Source organism: Mustela lutreola, chromosome 5 (assembly GCF_030435805.1).
Source record: "Mustela lutreola isolate mMusLut2 chromosome 5, mMusLut2.pri, whole genome shotgun sequence".
Taxonomy (NCBI): domain Eukaryota; kingdom Metazoa; phylum Chordata; class Mammalia; order Carnivora; family Mustelidae; genus Mustela; species Mustela lutreola.
The window spans coordinates 24932862-24954035 of record NC_081294.1 but is presented as its reverse complement, the minus strand read 5'-3'; the positions used below and the strand labels follow the sequence as shown (position 1 = coordinate 24954035).

General features: G+C 39.8%; 1 protein-coding gene across 6 annotated transcripts in view; it reads left to right on the top strand.

Moving 5' to 3' along the window:
- DROSHA (drosha ribonuclease III) overlaps positions 1–20856 on the top strand; it is a 117401-nt gene extending 96545 nt beyond the window's left edge. For all 6 annotated transcript variants that reach the window (XM_059173715.1, XM_059173713.1, XM_059173714.1 and 3 more), the window contains 9 exons: positions 919–963; positions 2476–2633; positions 3861–3966; positions 11958–12099; positions 13791–13873; positions 13965–14068; positions 16149–16241; positions 17036–17082; positions 20450–20856. In XM_059173715.1, the coding sequence (XP_059029698.1) occupies positions 919–963; positions 2476–2633; positions 3861–3966; positions 11958–12099; positions 13791–13873; positions 13965–14068; positions 16149–16241; positions 17036–17082; positions 20450–20580 (909 nt within the window). In that variant the 3' untranslated portion in view covers positions 20581–20856. The remainder of the gene's footprint in view (positions 1–918; positions 964–2475; positions 2634–3860; positions 3967–11957; positions 12100–13790; positions 13874–13964; positions 14069–16148; positions 16242–17035; positions 17083–20449) is intronic.
- Positions 20857–21174: the final 318 nt, after the last annotated feature.

Sequence of the window (21174 nt, the reverse complement as noted above, 5' to 3'; positions counted from 1 at the left end):
TGGAAAGAACCAAGATGCCCTTCAACGGACGAATGAATAAACAAAATGTGGTCCATATACACGATGGAGTATTATGCCTCCATCAAAAAGGATGAATACCCAACTTTTGTAGCAACATGGACGGGACTGGAAGAGATTGTGCTGAGCAAAATAAGTCAAACAGAGAGAGCCAAGTATCATGGTTTCACTTACTTGTGGAGCATAAAAAATAACATGGAGGACATAGGGAGATTGAGAGGAGAAGGGAGTTGAGGGAAATTGGAAGGGGAGGTGAACCATGAGAGACTATGGACTCTGAAAAAAACAGTCTGGGTTTTTGGGGAGGTTGGGGGAGCCAGGTGGAGGGTATTAAGGAGGGCACATATTGCATGGAGCATTGGGTGTGGTGCAAAAACAATTCTGTTATGCTGAAAAGAAATTTTAAAGAAGTGTGGTCTTATAGATCTGAGAGTTTAGGAGCTAGATTTGGGTGTTTTCCACCCCATCTTAAAGCAGCTCAAATGCTAATGAATGAGTGCCTAAAATAAAAGACATCTGAGATGAGTTTTAATTACAAAAGGCAGAGCTGATGCACATTTCTGGGGAATGGTAAACTAAAAAATATGATTAAAACAGCAACTTAATCCCATGTATTAGGTTAAGCAAATGTGTAACTGAGTTTTAAAGGGTATCTTTGACTTCTGTGTGTGGAGGTGGCTCTTTTCCTCCCCAGCTTAATAGGCTAATTAGAGTCACTACAGGCAGTTTGAGTGTTGAATTCACTTAAAAAAAAATTAGTTTGCTAGCACTATTGAATTTGCAATAAGTGGAGTCAGCATCTGAAATAGTTCACTATTTCAAATAATGGCATTTTATTTAGTACTCCAAAGTGTGTTAAATGGCTCCCTGGAGCATTAAAGGCATCACTCTGTTTTCCAGGACCTGCGCGAAGTCTGGCTCAATTATCCTCTCCACCCACTTCAAGTAAGTGTGACCTTCCTGTCTGCAGTGAGCTTTATAGCTCTAGGTAGTCATGTTACTTTAGTTTGCCCATTTTTCCCTCCTTCTTTTATCAACCTTTGATGCCCTTCAGTGGCATTATGACTTTAAACTGGGGTGTCAGGCAGAACTGGAACACTTTGGAACAAATAGTAAAATGAACCCATGTATTGCGTTTGTGCTTTGGGGTGGGGTGGGGGAAGCACTGGGGGTCATCTTCTCTCACAAGGCAGGAGGAGCTGCTTGTATGATCGTGGTGTGGTGCCCTTCCTCCCCCCAAAAAAGTGATATTCAAAGCTTAATAGATCAATTCTACTGTAGCTCCCTGGCTGCTATTGTAGAGAAAATAATGTGGAAGTGAGTATGTGCTTAGTAAAAAGAACAAATACTAAATTAACTTTGCTAAATTGTAACCTAATTTAGATCTTAGAAACTGAAGGCTTTGACTCAGATTGCTTAAAACATATTGTAATTAAAATTTTAGTACAATATGATAACTTTTTACTCAAGATTTTGTTATTTAAAAGATCTATATGTGGTGAAAACTTTTTTCCTAGTTGGCTTAAAATTCTTTATATTCTTTTATTTCTATTTTACTTGGAGACATATATATGTATACATATATATATTCTCATATACATATTTTCCTATGTGCATGTATGTGTATGTACATTATACATATATGAGAACCACTAGTGGCTGAACTCTGAGAGGCTTATAGTAATAAATGGCATTAATTCGAAGAACTTTAGAAACATTAGTATAAAATTGTCCAAAGTTGTTGAAAATGCTCACTTTAATTACTATTTTCATATTTGCTATATGCTCTCACTTTTGCATTGAGTTGTTCAAGGCTTATTGTTATGTGGAGCCCTGCCTAGTGGTACAGTAATCTCCAATATAAGCTGAATCTGGCTTTAATCGTGTTCATTTTCCAAAATAAGCTGGTCCCCAGAAGACACACGAAGGTCATATTCCTCTAAAGCAGTGGTTTGCAAAGGGCAGTCTCTATACTGACAGCATCTGCCTCTCCTGGGAATTTGCCTGATAGGCACATTCCGAGTCCTTACTCCAGACATACTGAATCAGAAACTCTGGGGGGTAGGGCCTGGCCATTTGGATGAATGGGCCCTACAAGGGTTCTGATGAATGTGAGTATGAGAACCACTGCGTACTAGGTACACATATTCTCCGCCAGCAGTTCTTCACTTTGCCTCTTCCTTGTAGAGTTAGTATAATACTTGGGATTTTGAACTATCTGTGTACAGTACTTGGCCTTGAAATTTGATGGAAGATTGGAAAATATTATTTGAGCCTTCTTTAAATATTAGGCTTGTTTGCCATTCTAAGGGATGAGGAAGAAGCTTCCGTGTTTTATTGGCATTTCAGAAATTTCTGCTGTGGGAGAAGGAATTTTACAAAACACTATCCTAGAATTGGTAATTACTTTTGTAACCAAAAAGTGCACATGGTTTTTATTTTTTTTTTTTCCTGCAGCTACAAGAGCCGAATACTGATCGACAGCTTATTGAGACTTCTCCAGTTCTACAGAAACTTACTGAGTTTGAAGAAGCAATTGGAGTGATTTTTACTCATGTTCGACTTCTGGCAAGAGCGTTCACGTTGAGAACTGTGGGATTTAACCATCTGACCCTGTAAGTTAGATTTAACGGTGTAATCCCAGTGTGACCATTCAGACAGGCAGTCCCAAACCTTGACTGTGTGCCTTTCAAGGAAATTGGGATTTCAAACAGATTTCCAGGAAAGTCACATCGTGAGATGGGTGAGTAGCCAGACTCTGGTGTGAATCAGGGGACAGGTTCTAATCCAGTATTTCTGGTTTTATTGTCACGCGTCTTATTTCTTCATAAAGTATAAGAGAAGCATGAAGAAAGTAAAAATTTTATCTGCAAAGGGACAGATATTAAGTATTTTAGGCTTTACAGGCCATGTGGTCTCTGTTGCAGTGATTCAACTCTGCTCTAGTAGCATGAAAGCAGCCACAGAGAAAATGTAAATGAATGGGCCTGGTTCTGTCTCAAATAAACTTGCAAAAACAGACTGTGGGCTGAAGTTGGCCCTCAGTCCTACCTCAAGATAAATGATTTGGAGATGAGCTAATATAATAACTAGGAAAATAACCAAAATGTTATTTCTTTGCCTGTTTTTTTTTTTAAGATTTTATTTATTTGACACAGAGAGAGAGATCACAAGTAGGCAGAGAGGGGGGAAACAGGCTCCGTGCTGAGCAGAGAGCCCGATGGGGTCTCGATCCCAGGATCCTGAGATCATGACCTGAGCTGAAGGCAGAGGCTTAACCCACTGAGCCACCCAGGCGCACCTGCCTGTTGTTTTTTGTTTAGTTCTTGGCTTCTCTCCCACAAATCAAATGTTCACAGCTCTCTTTGGAGTATAAAGATTTAAGATTTCTTGTCATAGATTTTTTTTTTTAATAGTGTCCTTAAACTGGATTCCAGCTTTGAAAGAGAGAGTGTATATTTCAATAAAGAAATAAAGATTTAACAAAAGAAAATACCTGGACATTTTGCTTTGTTTTGTCTGAATGGCGGTTATCTGTACAGGATTGTTATCTGTATTTTTCAACTAATACTCCTTAACTTCTGCCAGGCACTATTTACCAGTCTTCATTTATCAGTTATTTAATCCTTAGATAGTAGTCCCTGCACTCTTCTTTGAAACTCAGTCTGTATTGACTCAGGTCTCTTCTCATTTGAGGGGCCTTAGGGACTTGTATTTAGTTTTGTGCTTTAAGGCAAGGTGAACACATTGCCTTTTAAAACTGTGCCTTTTTAAAAATTCTGTTTCTTTTTTTAATATACAAATGCTTATTGATCTCTTTTCATTGATGTTGTTATTTCCAGAGGCCACAATCAGAGGATGGAGTTCCTAGGTGACTCCATAATGCAACTGGTAGCCACCGAGTACTTATTTATTCATTTCCCAGACCATCATGAAGGACACTTAACTGTGAGTTTGTGTTAAGTCATTCTCTCCAGTAAGATTACTGTGTAATAGAGTGAAGATGAGAGCAGCCAAATATATATTTATGTAATTAATATTACATAATTCTTAGTTCATGACTTCAGTATACTTATGGTTTTGTTCAGTATACTTACGGTTTTGTTCATTTAATTATGCAAATTGTATACAAAGCAGTATAGAAAAAGAACTTGTTTTATACTCCTTCATTTAATGACTCCCTGCTCTGTGCGAGACATTGAATTGAGCTAGGCTTCATGGGAAGAGCAAATATTAGTTGACACCCATCCATAAGGAGTTTAAAAACTATTAGCAGAAGTGAAAAATATAAGTACATAGCTACAAATAATCTCTCTCTCTGGATATATGCACACACACTATGTGTGTGTTATGTGTACGTGACAGTATAAGTAAGTAATTGTAACTAAATACAGGAGAGAACCATGTGAAACATTGTGGAGAGGCATAGGTAAACTGAGGCACCTGTGCTGTTTAGGAAAAGATAAGATTTCTTTTAGCTGTGGATTTTTAGGAAGGCTTCATGGGTATGATGATGATTGAGCCTTTAAAGGTGAGTAGGATTTGGCCACTAGGAATTAATGGGAAGAAATTTCTATGCAAAGACATGCCATACATTGGGCCTGCTGAAACAAAGGCACAACATGAAAACCCAGAAGATAGAGAGACGGTAGGGAGTCAGTTTGGCCAGATCCAGGGCAGAGTTGAAAGGGACTTAGAAAGACAAGGTTTGATTTATGAACAAAGTGAAACAGTCCCCATGTCTCTCACTTTTGTTTCATTTTATAAAACTGCATTGAGCTTTTCTATTTGTTGCATACTGTTTGTACTCTGAAACTGATCAATAATACAGCCAGAATGGTGAACAAAGCGTATCTGGAAGCCAGTCGTGATATCTCTCAAGGCACAAGAATAACCTTTGAGAAGACCCTCTAGAGTTGGGCATTGAGAAAGCAAATACTTTTCCGGGCCAAGAAAAATAGTAGTGTGCTCTAAGATATTTTGTTAGTATAGCCTTCCTTTTTTATTATACTTGAAGCAAATAATAAGTCTTTCATAATTTCCATCTCTGTGATTTTTATGCATGTTTTACTTTGAATAGAATTGAATCTTTATCTCTGCAGCTGTGAACCCTGGAAATAGTTTGCATGAGACACAAATATTGGAATTAAGGAGAATATGATGATTTGATTATGTTGAGATGTAAATTTTCAGTGAAATTTCTAAGGCTAACAAAATATGATTCTTTTATTCAACTCACTCAATGAGTATTATATTCGTACCATGCCCTGTATTATTATATGGGAAATCAGTAATACTATTGTTTTAAATTTAATTTAAAATTAACAGTTGATTACCATTTAAAGTTGACTACTTTGGATGGACAGGATACCATCCAAGATTTTGGATACCAAAATCTTAAGAACACAGGAGTATTAACCAAAAAGAAACTAGTGTCTAGTATCTTCCTGTGCATTAGGGAATTGATAAATGCTCGTTAAGTATCTTCCATTAGGGAGTAGACTTCATTGCTGTCAGAGTATCTGGTCGGTCTGAGAAGTGGTCAGACCAAGCCATGTGGCTTGAAACAGTGATTCATTTTTTGGCTACATAGAGACCACTGTTGGAATGTGTGACTAAATATACACATTTACCCTGTATTTTGCAAAACTAATTGTGAACACTAGGATTTTGTGGAGGTGGAATGTTATAGATCAACAAGTTTACTGCTTCCCATCTTGGGCTAGATAGAGGGAAAACCAGGACTATGCGAAAGACTCTAGTTTTGTGTTCTTTCCAAAACTGCTTCAGTGCCATAGCTGTATTTGTATCCAAAATGTGTTGATCAGCCTTGTTGTCTTAAAATTAGAGAATTTTTGAATAGCTTATTAGAAAGATGGTAAATGACAAAATTATGATATGATGGTTTTATTAAATATATTCACAGAAAGCTTTGGTAGAAATCAGTAGGACTAACAGATCTACTGGTAAAACAAAGGTGATCTGTCATCCATTGAGTACACACTTTAAAAGATACTGACTTCCGTCAGCCCTGGCATGGTTGCTCCCTCTCTCCTTCTTGAAACACTGTCCTTCGTTGGCTTCTGTCAGTTTCTTTCACCTCTGTCCCTTCTGCCATGCTTCACTCCTGCTTAAATTGTGACCTCTTCCCCGTGTCCCCAGTTTCCCTCTCCCAGCTGGGAACCTCATTTCCATTTTCTCCTTAGCACATACTGTGTATTTTACTTGTTTACACTTAGTCTTCTCTCATTAGAGTATAAATTCCTTGAGGGCAGGAGTTTTTGTCTGTTTTCTTCATTCCTGATTCCTGATTTGTGGAGCATAACAGTGCTCCACAAATACGCTGAATAAATGATTATCCCTTCCCAGTCCAGTCCTCTTTATTATTTGGATAAATATTATTTGGTATTATTATTTATTCCTTGGATAGTGACTAAAGAACAAGGAAGTTCTGGCCTGGTCTGGCCTGTGCACCTGCCCGCCTCATACCACGTACTCATCTTTTCATTGTGCATCTCTGTAGTGCCCTGTTTCATGTTTCTCCCAGTCCCCCCTCTGGCCGTCAGGCCCTGCATGTGCTGTTCTTGTTCCTGGAGAACATTCTGCTTCCAACCCTTACTCTCATCGGCCTGGTCTTTCCTGCTCTTCCATTCAACGTCAGTTCTGGCTTGACTTCTGGATACAAGGAGGACCTTTCCAGATGCCCTCCCACATAACCCACCCAGTCAGAAATCCATGTTCTTTTCTTTCCTGGCACTCACTTATTTCGGTTTGCCTGACCCACTACCCCAGAAGTTCTGTGAGAGCATGTGTTTATTTACCACTTTGTGCCCAGCCATATGGTAGGCTTTCAATACATATTCGATAAATAAAAGAAAGAGTTTTACAGGCAGCTAAGTTGTATGGAAAAGGAAGTTGAAGTGGCATTGGAGGGAAGTGCCATGTTGTTTTATGGATAAAGAAGAAGGTTGCAAACTTATTTATTAATGTCTAAGATTACAATTAATTGAAAATGTATGGAGGATTACTTACTACAGCTGCATTTGTATGAGGGGGTGGCAAATTATTCATTATTATAATTGAAGAACACACAACTACATTAATTCACACTGGGAGGCATTATTTAGCTCTGAGCCCTTCCTTTGTGCACTTGTCTTACAGAGAATAGGACAGTTGAACAAATGAAATTATGGATTTGAAGTTCTGAGTGCTGATGGGGAAAAACATAGCGTTGTAGGAGTTGGATATTCAGAAAGCCCTGCTTGGGAAGGAATATCAGGCATAGGTGATTGTTCTAGGATGACTGAGGTTGATTTCGTAGACTGAAGTATTTTATTTTTAGGGTAGAACCTAGAACCTACCCTATAGGGATTAGGTAAGTAGTGAGAGAGTCCCAAAGAGCACTAGCTCAGACCAGAATGCCTTGTCTTGGCACACTTGCAGGTTTTAAAACCTGATATCATTTTTCCCTCTATATCATTCCTCCTTCTTAGCCTTTACTGTTGTGCTACGGAGCTAAAAATAGTTGCTAATCCCATGCCCCTACTATGCGTGCTGGCGTCATGCCCTTCTGTGTGTGCATCGGTGAGATGAATTTGCAGAAATTTTTGTTTGTTTATAGAGGAATGATTTGGTATAATGAGAAAGCAGGGATTACAAATAAAAAGTTCGAGAACCAGTCATCTAATCCCTCTCTGCTGCTTCCAGATAGCACGAAACATCAATCGTTTAGGTCAACGCAGCTCTCATCTACAAGATCTCTTTGAGAGAATAGATCCCACAGCCTCCTGTTTTAGAATTTCTTTGTCGCTGACATAATTGGGTTCTTTGTATCCGACCTGCACCTCGCCCGCCAACATTTGTGCTCCTTTTCTTTAGTTATCATAGGAAATGGAGACCATCTGGCTACCACTCTTGGTGTAACAGCCCTGTGTGGCAATCACTGTCACTTTTAATATGATATTCTGCTTTCACCCTGTGCTCTTCTAGTTACGCCCTTAAAATAATCAGTCACAGTCTTCTTACTTTACACTAGGTGGCCCTCTTTGGTTGCTCATGTCCTGCAGCTGTGGCTTTCTCTTTAGAATCAAGAGTGAATGGAGAAGTTAAAGGAAGAATTCCAGTATGTTTCTTTGTTTGTTTTAAACCAATAAAACTTTTTCCTATTAAAATTTAAGTGTAGTCATGAGAGACTGCTGTGCTGAGATAGTAAAAAACACCCTGGATTCTCAAAGTCAGAATTGGAGGTGTGTGACACTTAGGTCGGTCCTGCCACGGCATCAGGGCCCTGGGCATCTTGCCACTTCTCCCAGTTGACACTTTTTGGGGTTCCTTCTCCCCTATAGAAAGTATAGACCTCTTTACTTGATCTGCAAGACTCTGCCCAGAGACCAGCCAGCCTTGCCTTTGCCTGTATCAGGGCCCCCCGCTGCCGACTCTGCTCCGACCTGTCCTCCAGTATCCACCACCCCCTGACCCTCTCTCCTGCCTCCCTGTGACCACCTTGCTGTATCACAGCCCCTTGTTTTGTCAAAGCTGTTCCCTCTAACTGGAAAACCACTTTCTACTGTCTTAGTCTGTTCAGGCTGCTAGAATAAAATACCACAGACTAGGTAGGTGGCTTAGGAGCAGTCGAAATACACTGCTCACAGTTCTGGAGGCCGAAAGTCCCAGGATCAGAGTGCCAGTCTGGTTGGGTTCTGGTGAGAGCCTTCTTCCAGGTCACAGACTTCTCCTTGCACCCTCACACAGTGGAAGGGGCTAGAGATCGCTCTGAGGCCTCTTATAAGGGCATTGATCCCGTTCTTGAGGGCTCCACCCTCATGACCTAATCCCCCAAAGGCCCCAGCTCCTAATGCCATCATCTTTAGGGGTTAGGATTTCAACATAGGAATTTGGCTGGGGTGGGGGGGGGGGTTAGGGAAATGACACAAACATTCAGATTTTAGCACCCACCCTTCTCACAGACTCTTTTTTTTCTTTTCTTTCCTCATTTCTGCCTCTGTTCATCAGAAGCTACCTACATGAATTTTTTTTTAAATGCATATGTCCAAGTTGTATCCCCAGGAATACTAATTCCTTGGTTCTTGAAAGAGGCTTGAGCTCCAGTATCTCAGAAGCACCTTATGACTCTGATGGATCAGCCAGTTCAGGAAAAACTGTTTTTCCTCAGGTGGCAGATTGTCCCCGAGGCCTCTAGGGAAGGCCGGGTTCAAAAGGGGCGCCTGCGTGCCCTGTGTCCTCCTTGCTCTCATGGCAGCTAAAGTGGCCACTTTGTGTGGCTTCCTTTGGAGATTAGCAGCCATGGGGTGTCGATCATCTTGGGGTCTGTCCACTGTCAGCACAGCACCTGGCACGGAATTGGACTCCACAGCTGCTAACTGAATTGCTGTAACTTGGGGGGGGTTCTGCCTTGTGATCCCCCTTGTTCCCACTTGTAGGCAAACAGCATGATGCCTTCTAGACTAGAATTCAGCAAAGGCCAAGGGTGGAAGCTGTCATTTAAAGGACTGCCATGCAGACTCTCTTGATTAGGTATAGAGCAGGATGTTCCTTCTTTTCAGTTCGTCTTCTCAGTTTAAATGAACTCTACAAATATGGGTGATTTCTAGCTTCCTTCTTCCCCACTGAGTTTTGGTTCAGGCTCTGAGTTTTGGCGAGAACTTCAAGATCGCTTTCTGCTAGCCATCTTGCCGCTTCAAGACCTGTGAGGGCGTATCTTAAATAAAACCGGAAGCATTTGCATTTGTTTCCATTCTCATTGCTTTCCTCATTCTCTCTCCATCACCGTTACTGTGTAATACTAACAAAGGAGCCCTGATGCTGAAGGCAGCTGCGAGGGCCTGGTAACCTGCGATGTATTATGGTGTGTTGTGTGGGCTCATGTGGTGCACTTCGAGCTTGTTGATTTTGAGGCATGAAATCCCCAAATAGGCAGCCTGAATTAGTTTTGTCTTCTCACCAAAGCAAATACTGAGAGAGAGCCCAACTTGCTCAGCATAACCATATACTCAAAATAGCCCTCCTATTCCCCCGCTGGCCTCTACTTTGAGAACTGCCTCCCCCACTTCCCCATGGAGAATCCAGATGAAAAAAGATCTCTCCCTTCCAGCTCAGTTATTCTGTAATTACAAGATATTAGGCTGATGGGCTCCTATTGGTTGGGTTTTCTATTAACATTACATGGTAGGCCTTTTTAATTTTGAGCTTCTCTGTGGATATTAATTTTAATGAAACATTCACTATATTGAGAAAAAAGATAGAGTTGGGGGAAATAGGAGGAGGACAGGAGCAGAGACAAGCAAAGAATAATAGTCTTAACTCAACAGCAAGCATGGCTTATGAAGATCAAGTTGTATTTCTGCTTCATGCATCACTGTCAGACAAATTAAGAACATATTGTTTCTTATTTATCTATTGTCAAGGATGCAATCTCAGGCATTGAGAATAAATCTTGATTTTCATAAGCTCGGTTGACACTGGAGCCACAGAGCATAAAACTTGCATCTAATAAACAAAGTGCGGTGTGGAACAGCAGGGGGTCCAACGCTAGCACAACCCGCAGCTGCTTCCTGCTCCCGGGCCCTGGTGTCAGGGCTGTTCCTTAGCAAGAAAGGATTGTTATAAGAGACCAAGAATTTGTTATAACTATTGTAAGAACAGCCCTACTTTTAGGTATGTTATTCCCAAAAATAACATGTTTGGTCCTTTATCTGTCTGCTGCCCCTAGCCTTCCTCCTCACTTCCTCTAGTGAGTGGTTCCTGAGTGCTGAATTCCTAAACTGTGCTTGCTGGACAGGCATCTCTGTGATGGGTTTGTTGTATAATTTTCATGCCCTGTTTACCATTAATACTTACGGTGGTGCTTGGAGGACTCTTTGCTGACTGAAATTTTTGCTAGAGATTTTTGTTTTGAATTCTTGAAGTTGAAATGTGAAAATTACATTTCAGTTTAATTAGAGATGGAGTCCCAATTTGATAAACTATGACTCAGGATATATAGTGTATGTCCTTAAAATAATAAAAATAAAAATATAAGTAAATAATTCAAATATTTTAAGTAATGCTTACTAAAACATTACTTCCCCAAATCCTAGAGTATCAAAATTACCATCAGTGCTGTGAAACTTGAAATTGATTTTAGACACGTTAAAAATACTCCTTTAAAACTAATGTACAGTGACAGAAAACAGGTCAAGTGTGTCTGTGGATGGTGCATCAGATTGATTGATTGCACAGGGGCATATGGAACTTATTTGGGGTGACAAAAATGTAGAAAGTTGTCAAAACTCATCTGACTGTACTTGAAATGGGTATGTTTTGTTGTCTGTAAATGATACTGCAGTACAGTTGATTTTTAAAAATGTTAATGCTCCTTACACTTAGTAACATTCCATTTAGTGGAAGCTATGATCTTTAATCATGGTATAGTACCATCTCCCCAACATGGGTCATTGCTACTAAACAACTAAATAAACTATTTAAAGGACAGGTAAAATCTAGGAGCAGAGTAAGTTATTAAGGAGAAGCAAGAAGCATATGGAGTTTGTTACAGCAGCCCTGGGTATAGTGGTTGAGGACTTAAACCATTGCTTACCTTGGTGTCCCAGTTAGTAATGTGGTCTCTGGTTGGGCCCAACACTGGAGTGGGGGAGAGATTGCAGTGAAATGGTTTCTTTTTTCGTGTGTGTGTGTGTGTGTGTGTGTATGTGTATTTAAGATTTTACTTGTTTGAGAGAGACAGACAGAGATAGTGACAGGGAGCATAAGAGGGGAGGAGAGGGAGAAGCATGCTCCCTGCTGACCAGGGAGCCTGACACAGGGCTCCATCCCAGGACCCTGGGATCATGACCTGAGCCAAAGGCAGACGCTTAACCTACTGAACCACCCAGGTGCCCTGTGAAATGGTTTCTAAATATGCCTCAATTCCTTTTGGCCAGTTGTTGCGAAGCTCTTTGGTGAATAACAGAACTCAAGCCAAGGTAGCTGAGGAGCTGGGCATGCAGGAATATGCCATCACCAATGACAAGACCAAGAGACCTGTGGCTCTTAGGACCAAGACCTTGGCAGACCTTTTGGAATGTGAGTCTTAGAGTAGAGATTTTCTCTTAACCTGCAGATTCAGAATGTAAATCAAATGTACCTACATTTCTCTTACTTCTCATTATTATTATGTTGTAATAAAGAAACCTTTTCTATTTTAATTTTTATTTATGCTTTTCTCTGAAGTTTGTTAGAAGGAGAATATTTTGGGATTAAGACATGTGAATAATGAATTTTATATTCAGTCTCTGTTCAGTGGTATCACCCGCCCCCCCCATCCCTGCTTCTCTACCCCTCCATCTTAATGCTTAACCATCACATCCTCTGTGGGAAACAGAAGCAGAATGCGAAGATTGGTAAGAGTGACTCATAGCTTTTCTTGCCACCCAGCAGCCTTTGTACAGGGGCATAGGAGAAAGAAGGATAATTTTATTCACTAAATACCAAAACTATTATCTGTTGTTTGGAGTGAGCTCAAAGCTCTATGGACAAATATTGTCATCTTTGGCAATTTTTGATATGGTCTGGAAGCATTATAAATAATCCTATTATGGCTAACTAAAGGATTATATGCATAATTTTATTGTTTCTGATGCTACTTTAAAATAAGTGGGCCAAAAAATAAAAATAAAAATAAAAATAAATAAAAACAAAATAAGTGGGCCATTCACTGGGCTTTGGAACTTTTTAAAAAAAAACTTTATGGTTTTTTTTTTTTTTTTTTTAAGATTTTATTTATTTATTTGGCAGAGCGAGATCACAGTAGGCAGAGAGGCAGGCAGAGAGAGAGAGGGAAGCAGGCTCCCTGCTGAGCAGAGAGCCCGATGCGGGACTCGATCCCAGGATCTTGAGATCATGACCTGAGCCGAAGGCAGCGGCTTAACCCACTGAGCCACCCAGGCGCCCAACTTTATGGTATTTTTGACGGTTGGAATTATATACAAATATTAAAGTCTACCATGCAAAACCAGCTCACTGACAATGTGCAAGGGCAGTCTGACCTCTTTTTCAATTAAGAAAAAGTTACTTAAAGATTACAGTTACAAAAATGTTAAGTGATCGGTTTCACTGGCAGGTTTGTTTGGGTTTTTGTTTTGTTACCTCAGTGAAAGCTATTTTTATTATCTTCTTTTAAAAAATTACCATTTGTTTCCTTGGTTAAAGTGCCTTTTCATGAAGTCATCTTTGGGGTCACCATTTCTTAATGCAAAGTTTGATATATTGTTATATTATCATTAAGCCTAGTATTAAGTTTTTCTCTGGGCAGATTGACTTTACAATTTGTCCCATTTTTGTATGGCTAGTCTTTTCAAGACTGGTGTGGAGAATGGCATTCCACAAGAATGTGTTCATTCTATGGTCATATCTGATCTTCAGGTTTTCTTTCGATTTGTTGTTAACATGGTTGTATTCCCAGATATCATTCTCTCTCTGCTGTACAATAGCATTTTGTGTACCACTTAGCTATTTATTTAGCCTTTAGCCAAATGTAGTTTGGTCTTTGTATTCTTTGACTTTTGCATTTTATTCACACATCTATACTGTTGCTTCTAATATTAGTGTTGAAGGGAGATTCTTGTTTGAAGAAAGAGGATAGGATAATTCTAAAAAATAAAGAGGGCCTGGGAGTTGAAAACCTCATTACAATGTTTATTTAAAGTCTAGTATCTTACTCTTTGAGGAAATGGTAATGCATTGTGGTTTTATTTTTTAAATGTTCTCTTTTTCAGCATTCATTGCAGCGCTGTACATTGATAAGGATTTGGAATATGTTCATACTTTCATGAATGTTTGCTTCTTCCCACGATTAAAAGTAAGCTCATAAAAAATTTAAATTACTTATATACTTCATGCTTGGCAATTCCAGAACCCATTACTAAATACTTTTCGGGGACTTGCCACAGGAGTTCATTTTGAATCAGGATTGGAATGACCCCAAATCCCAGCTTCAGCAGTGTTGCTTGACGCTCAGGACTGAAGGAAAGGAGCCAGACATTCCTCTGTACAAGTGAGTACTTGCTCCTGCAGGCACCGCACTGTTGAGTTTAGAGTTGATGCTCCGGGGGTCTGGAGGAAGATCGAACCCCGGGGGAGTCCTGACAAGGGGCCTGGCTGGGGCCTCCTTGATGCGGACTCTGGGCCCAGCATGGAGTCTCTTTGGGTATCTCCGTCTTTTCTTCTAAGTAAGTGGGTCGCCTTTGATTATCTGCGCTTTTTATGTTTGTCTCATTTCTCATAATCTCCGCAGGGCTGTACATCTAGGTTAGAAGAAGATTGTGGCTGTTTGTGACAGTGTTTGAGCAGTCCCTCTCCTCTGCGCCCTGAAGCGTGCTGGCCTCTGTCCCTGTTGCCCAACAGCTCCGCGCCCTATCAGGCAGCCGCTGCAGGCAGCAGGCGGTTCTCCACTGGCCCTGTGTTAGTCACAGATTTGGAGTGTTTCCTCTCAGAATGTGCGTCAGAAACTGTGGTGTGCTTTTGAGTATCTTTAGTGACAAATTGTTATCCTCTTGAGTGGTAGCCAAAAGTCGTGCAAGAAGAATGCGGGTCACTGCGCACATAACACTAGTTTTGATGAAAACAGGAGATTTGACCTAGGTGGAGTAATTATCTTGAGACCCTCCTTTGTTGCTTCAGAAGGTGTTTTCAAAGAGGAGTTAGAAAAGGAATGAATTATCAAAATGGGTGGATTGCCTCCCAAAGTATTATCTGGGTATGTGTTTTTAAGGATGTTGAAAAATCTGGTTTGCATGCTGGTTTACCCCTTGTTTCTGCACACGTGGTGGCACAGACACACATTCCTGCCGGTGTTCCATATGGAAGAAAAGCCCTTCTCTGTGGACTTTCTCAAACTTCGAAAGGAAAAACACCAGAGTGGCAGCTGGGAATTTTAAATCCTTTTTTATGTGTTTGTTTAATAGTCCCAACACGTTATAGGCTTTTTTGCTAAAGGAACTGAGGCCAAGAGAAGTTTGAGTCGCCCCACAGCAAGCTACTATAAATTGTCCCAAGAAGCTGTCACTGCAAAACAATGTTTCCTTTACTTATTGGGAGAAATCCCCAAATGTTTAGAAATAGGACTTTAATATGTACCTAATAAGCATAATGACCATAGGAACTGTATTACATGAAAGGCTCAAAGTATTTCCTCATCAAAGTGATAATTAAGGTCCAATAAATAAAATGAGAACAATAAACTTCTCATAGCACGGGCATGCTTACTGTCATAAGTGCTTAGAGTGGCCATTGTGTGCTTTCATCCCACGGAGTGTGCAAAACACAAAGGAAATGATTCTGCTCCTTCTCATAAATCCCCCAAATGCAAGTACGCCTTGAGCTTGTTCTTTTTTATCAAGATGATAGGATTGATTTGCATTTTTTTTTTTCAAGATTACTGTGTGTGTTCCATTATCTTTGTTGGCTACCTTTAATTTCCCTTTCCATAAAGTTATCAGTTTTACTGCATTAGAAATCTGCACCATGTCATTAAAATCCAGACTACCTGGAGTTTTGTTTTTTGGCAGTTGTGTTGTGTACTCGGAGTTATAGCGTACCTTTGAAATGATCTCGGATGTTTCAAAATTAAATACATTTTCTGATCTTTTAGATAACATGCTAGGCATTGCAAAGAATTCATGAAGGATGAAACCATTCAGATGTGGCTTGAGATGTATTGCCCCAAATAGTTATCATTTTTGGTTGTGATTAGCACTGAAGAACAATGAACAGACTGAAATGGTTAACTTTCCACTGCTGAAAGTTTGTTAGTCTTAGGATACTTGGAATATAGACACTTTGAAATTGTTTAAGACATTTTACACTTCACTGCTAGCCTTCAGATGCTATTTATAATGCTTTGGGAATGGGAAAAGATATATAAAAATCCAGTGTAGAATTTTTAAAATTTCCTACTTTAAAAGCTCTCTATAGATTTGTCAGCATAGCAAATAAACTTACTCTTTTAATTTTCTTGTTATTTTTACCTTTTTCTGTCTTAAGTGATAAGTACATGGCTTTTCTTAGAGTTAAATGTTAGCAATGAGTATGAAGTAACACCTTACCATAATTAATGTTCCTTTTTTTCCTTTCAGGACTCTGCAGACGGTAGGACCCTCCCATGCTAGAACCTACACGGTGGCAGTGTACTTCAAGGGAGAAAGAATAGGATGTGGGAAAGGACCAAGGTATGAGAATAGAGCCTTTTAATTTCTTTGAATGAACATCCTTTGTGTCCGAGAAGTCCCTGCTTGGTGTTTCCAAACTATATTGTCAGTCTTTTTAAACGCAGAGTACAGGATGTTCAAGGGTGGTAGCAAAGTAAATCCTAGGATTAATGTCCCCACCTTGCCTTGGCAGTGGGAATGCCTTTGTATAAGGGGCTTTGGCTACCTTGAGAAAGCCACATTACCTGGTACACCCATCCCAGTTTCAGTTACCCAATAGGGTACCGAGCGTGGCCGCAAGCATTTTGTAGGACACGTGTGTGACACAGCCATTAGCCATTTGATTTCTTACTGCCACTCCCTTGAGCTTTGTTGGAAATGCTAACATCCTCTCTCAGGTAAAAAGAAATATGCATTTTAGCCTATTTCTTTGAACCCTCTAATTTATATCTTAAACTGAGAAGTGATTGGAAGTCTGTCTATATGTGCATTTTTTTTTTTACTCTTCTTTCAACTTTATGCTAAAGATGTTCAAACTTAAGTAAGAAATACTTCAGACCTAATATAAATGGAAGGCATTTTATTATACCATTAAAAATGTGGAACAAATAACATAAATGGTTGTTGTGCAAATAAATGATGTTTCTGCACGGCCTTGTGTACATTCCTAACTTGTGCGATTCAGTACGTGACAGAAGTAATCAGATAAATTTTATGCACCAGACATGAAAATCGACCTGAATAATGTGTGGCCATAGCTTGTGCTGGTGAAAAAAAAAAAAATCTTTAAACTGCACCTTTATTTTATTTAATAGTATTCAGCAAGCGGAAATGGGAGCAGCAATGGATGCACTGGAGAAATGTAAGCCTGTCCCTTTTTCTATAATTCTATGTTCATAATGTGTGTTTTATGGAAAGAAAATGGGGAAATATAAAAATGGTAAGTACTGATAAAAAGTGATCTTTTTTTTCTTCATTATTACTCACTACCTGGAGTGTAGTAGAATGTAAGATATGTATAAAATGGGCTAATAATTGTTTTGAAGAGTATTCCCGAATACTTTTTGATTTTCATTTTCCTTTCTTGCTTGGAGTCCCCCTCAGCTCAGGTAGCCCATGTGAAGATCCCAGTGTATCTTCCATATGTTTCTCTTTACTTCTAAAATCTTATATAAGTGAAGGTTTTTTCTTTTTAGTTTCTGGCTATTGATTCATGAGCATGAGATATTTACGTCCTTTTCTGCATCTTTCTGTTGTTGCTCAACAATATATCATGGGGGGCCCCCAATTCATTCATTCTTAATGGCTGCATGGTATTTCATGCTATGGATTTGCCGTATTCTATTCAGCTTTTTTAGTTTTGGTGGACATTCTTTCTGGTTTTGTTTTTGTTATTTTTTAATCGCTGTTGACTGTAAATGTCTATATATTGGTCCTTTTGGTTCTGTGGGATAGATTCCCAAGAGCAGGATGGTTAGGTGGAAAACACTTCAATTACGTAATTAGCCATGTAGGGAACTGCATAGTCTCTTGTAAGCTGAAGGCTTAGCAAAGGATTTTTCTTCTGAGATGGGCTGTGCTGTGCAGCAGAGTCTGTGAGCAAAACATTGCACTGCAGTTCCATTACGCTCCAAGTACCAGCCGAACGTGGGACAGAGCAAAGCTTGGGAAGCTAAAAGTCAGGAGGCCCAGGATGCTTGGCTGTGGGAGATTCCAGGGAAGGCAAGAGGGCAGGAGCCAAGTGGAAATCAGCAGACGGTAGCTTCCCGGGTTGGCGGGAGGGAGGACAAGTTTGGGGCGGTAGCTAGTATTTCTAGGTTCCCGTGGCCATGGAATAGTCACTGAAAGTTTTAAGTTAGCTCTGTTAGGGAATTTTTTCACTCATTACTTACAAATGCACAATCACGTACTGAAATAAAAGTGAGATTCCATTTTCTACCTGTAAAATTACTGAAGGTTCTTTTTGGATCCAAAGCTTTTTTGTTTGTTTTTTAAACGATAAAACAGTCCTGGAGAGAGGGCCTGTTCAGAGACTGACCTCCACCTACCTAGTGGCAAGAGTGAATCATTTGAGCTGCTGGAAGGCAGTTTGCCTGTATCAGGTCCTTAAAGAAGTCCATACTCTTTGATCCGGAGACTTCATTTCTAGGAACCAAACTTAAGGAAACAACTGGAGTTATGAGCTCAAGTTCACATGCCACGATAATAGTGACAGCTTGATATATAATAGCCAGAAAACACATAAGTAAATCAAACTGCATGATTAACAGTAGGGAAATGCTTAAATAAATGATACGATAGCCTGGGGGTTGGCAAATGTTTTCTGTAAAGGACCAGATAGTAAATATGTTAAGCTTTACATGCCACACGGTCTGTCACGGTTACTCGAATCTGCCATTTCAGCGGGCAGGAATGAAGAGTATGCGGATGTGGTTGTGTCTGTGTTCCAGGAAACCGTACATGCAAAGATAGGTGGTGGGCAGTGGTTGACCAATTCTTGCTTTATCCAAATGCTGTAATATGTTGCAATCATTATAGCAGTATTTTTGAAGACTAGTGGTACAGGGAAACACTTACACTAGAATGTTTTAAAAAGTACCCATAAAGAGGTACCTGTGCTATTGTCTCCCAAAGTGAGGGTGGATGCAGGAATGATTAAATATTCAAATGTCCATGTAATATATACACATTTACACTGTGTATGTATGTGTGTAGCATAACTTCATAGGAAACTATGAGGATACATTCTAAAAGTTGATAAGTGGTCAGATCTGAGTGGGTTTTTTTTTTTTTTTTTTTAATGCAAACTAGGTTTTAGAATAGAATTTACTGAGGAAGTAGGGTTCATTTTGGAGAAACTTGCTTTACAGCTAACTTTTTTGGATTTTGATTTATTTTTTAGAAAGTACTTAGAATACTTGAAACCTGTGTTTTATACAATACATAAGGTCAACTTGCTGTCATTTAGGAAATAGGATTTTGTTCCTGTTTCATTTCTAAAATACAGATGTCACTATGTATCTCTTCTGTTTATAGTCAGTCAGTGACGCAGATATGCAGGTTCTTTACTGATTCACCCCCCGCCTCAGATGCTTTTCCTACCCCCCTGTTCCTGTCCCTTCTCTCACCTGGGGGGGGGATGGGATGCTACATAAGAAGGGGGAGTAATTTAGGAATTTGCTATGTATTTATATCCACTTTTATTATGGTTCATTCTTAACAAAAAACAAACGTGCTCTTCCCCAAACATGCCATGCTCTCTCACATCTCTGAATCTTCCTATTTTTAAATACAAAGCAGGAACTCTTGAATATAACAACCCCTTACCTGGTTAGGGAGAAGAGTGTCCCTTTCCCTTCGTGTTACCAGGTAACTTGGGTAGTTCTCCTTCACCCTTCATGCATGCCTCCCTTCGTGAGGTTTGCATGTGTCGTTGACCAAGTGTATAACGTGACTTTTATTATCGTTCCATCCTTGGTTTCTTACGCTCTGTGCTTGTTATATGCCACAAATGACAACGGAGTCATAACAATTTTTAGATCTTAACCAAGATTTTCACTGTGTCTAGCATTCCTGCACAGCATCAAATATCAACTAAAATATAGCTCAAGCTATACCATGGAGTGATACATTTCCTTTAACCAAATAAAATTGCTCTACCTGAGTTGCTGTTGCTGACGAAGCATTGGGTATCCCGTGGTAAACTAGAAAAATAGGATGATCAGAAATAACGACTTAATGCCTTCTCTCCATCAGACCTTTTTCCTCTTTTCAGGAATTTTAATGCTTGGTAACTAACAGGGTGATAATACCATTATTTGTTTAGAGCTTTGGGTTTGAGCTTTGCAAAAGTACACACGTCCACTTGACTACATTGTGTAATCTCTCCCTGACAATCAGGTTTTACTAGGAGAACCGTGTTAAAACACTTGCCTACCTAGAACCATCCTGAAACCACGCATCTGTCTTAACATTCCTATATGTTTTGGTGCCTCTTATACTCAAGTTCACATCGGGTATCACAGTCTAGAATCAGGGTGCAGGTGCCGACTGCCAGTGGGTTTTGAATGACAAAAGCTGAAGGAAGAGACCGAGCAGTTGTTTGCCTCTTGCCTAGGAACATACAGCTCTGTTTCTCGTGAATGTGTGTGTGTGTGTGTTTAGTCTGCGTCGTTCTTTGCACCAGAGGCTACCCTTTATTGAGTATAAAATGTATCTCCTCGTGTCAGATAACTTTCCCCAGATGGCCCATCAGAAGCGGTTCATTGAACGGAAGTACAGACAAGAGTTAAAAGAAATGAGGTGGGAAAGAGAGCATCAAGAGAAAGAGCCAGATGAGACTGAAGACATAAAGAAATAAAGAGGGCACGGAAGTGGTGGCGCATCTCCTTGCTTAATAACTGTGACTGTTGCCCATCGAGATCTAGCCTAGTTTTCCTACAGACAATGAACGAAGGGTGCCCGTTGAAATAAAACACAAAGTCAAATCGCTGTTGTCGTTTTACTGATCTAATATGCTGGTCTTTGTTGCAAAGTATTTGATTTCTCTTCTATTTAATGGAAAACTTCACTTTGGTGGATGTGCATATTCCCTTCTATTTTGTTCTTTAAACAATAAAATTCAAAAAGCATCTTCTATGTGGAATAGATCCTGTTTTTCTCTCTCCATCTGAGATTGTGACACAAGACTTCAGCTGACAAGTAAAAAACCCACCTCACCAGATACTTGAGCAACACTCTATTAGCAACTGTACTTTCGGAAATCTCTGGATTATTAACTAGATTTTTCAGCTTTCATCTGGATGTTTATCGTCTTCTCAACTGCAAATGCTGAACTTAGCCCTTGCTCAGCAGTGAGTCCTTTGAAGAAGGGATCCCTTTAACATGTAGCTGGCTAGTGGGAGTGGGGAAAGACACATTTGAGTCACAAATATTCTTTGTATCATTAGAATAG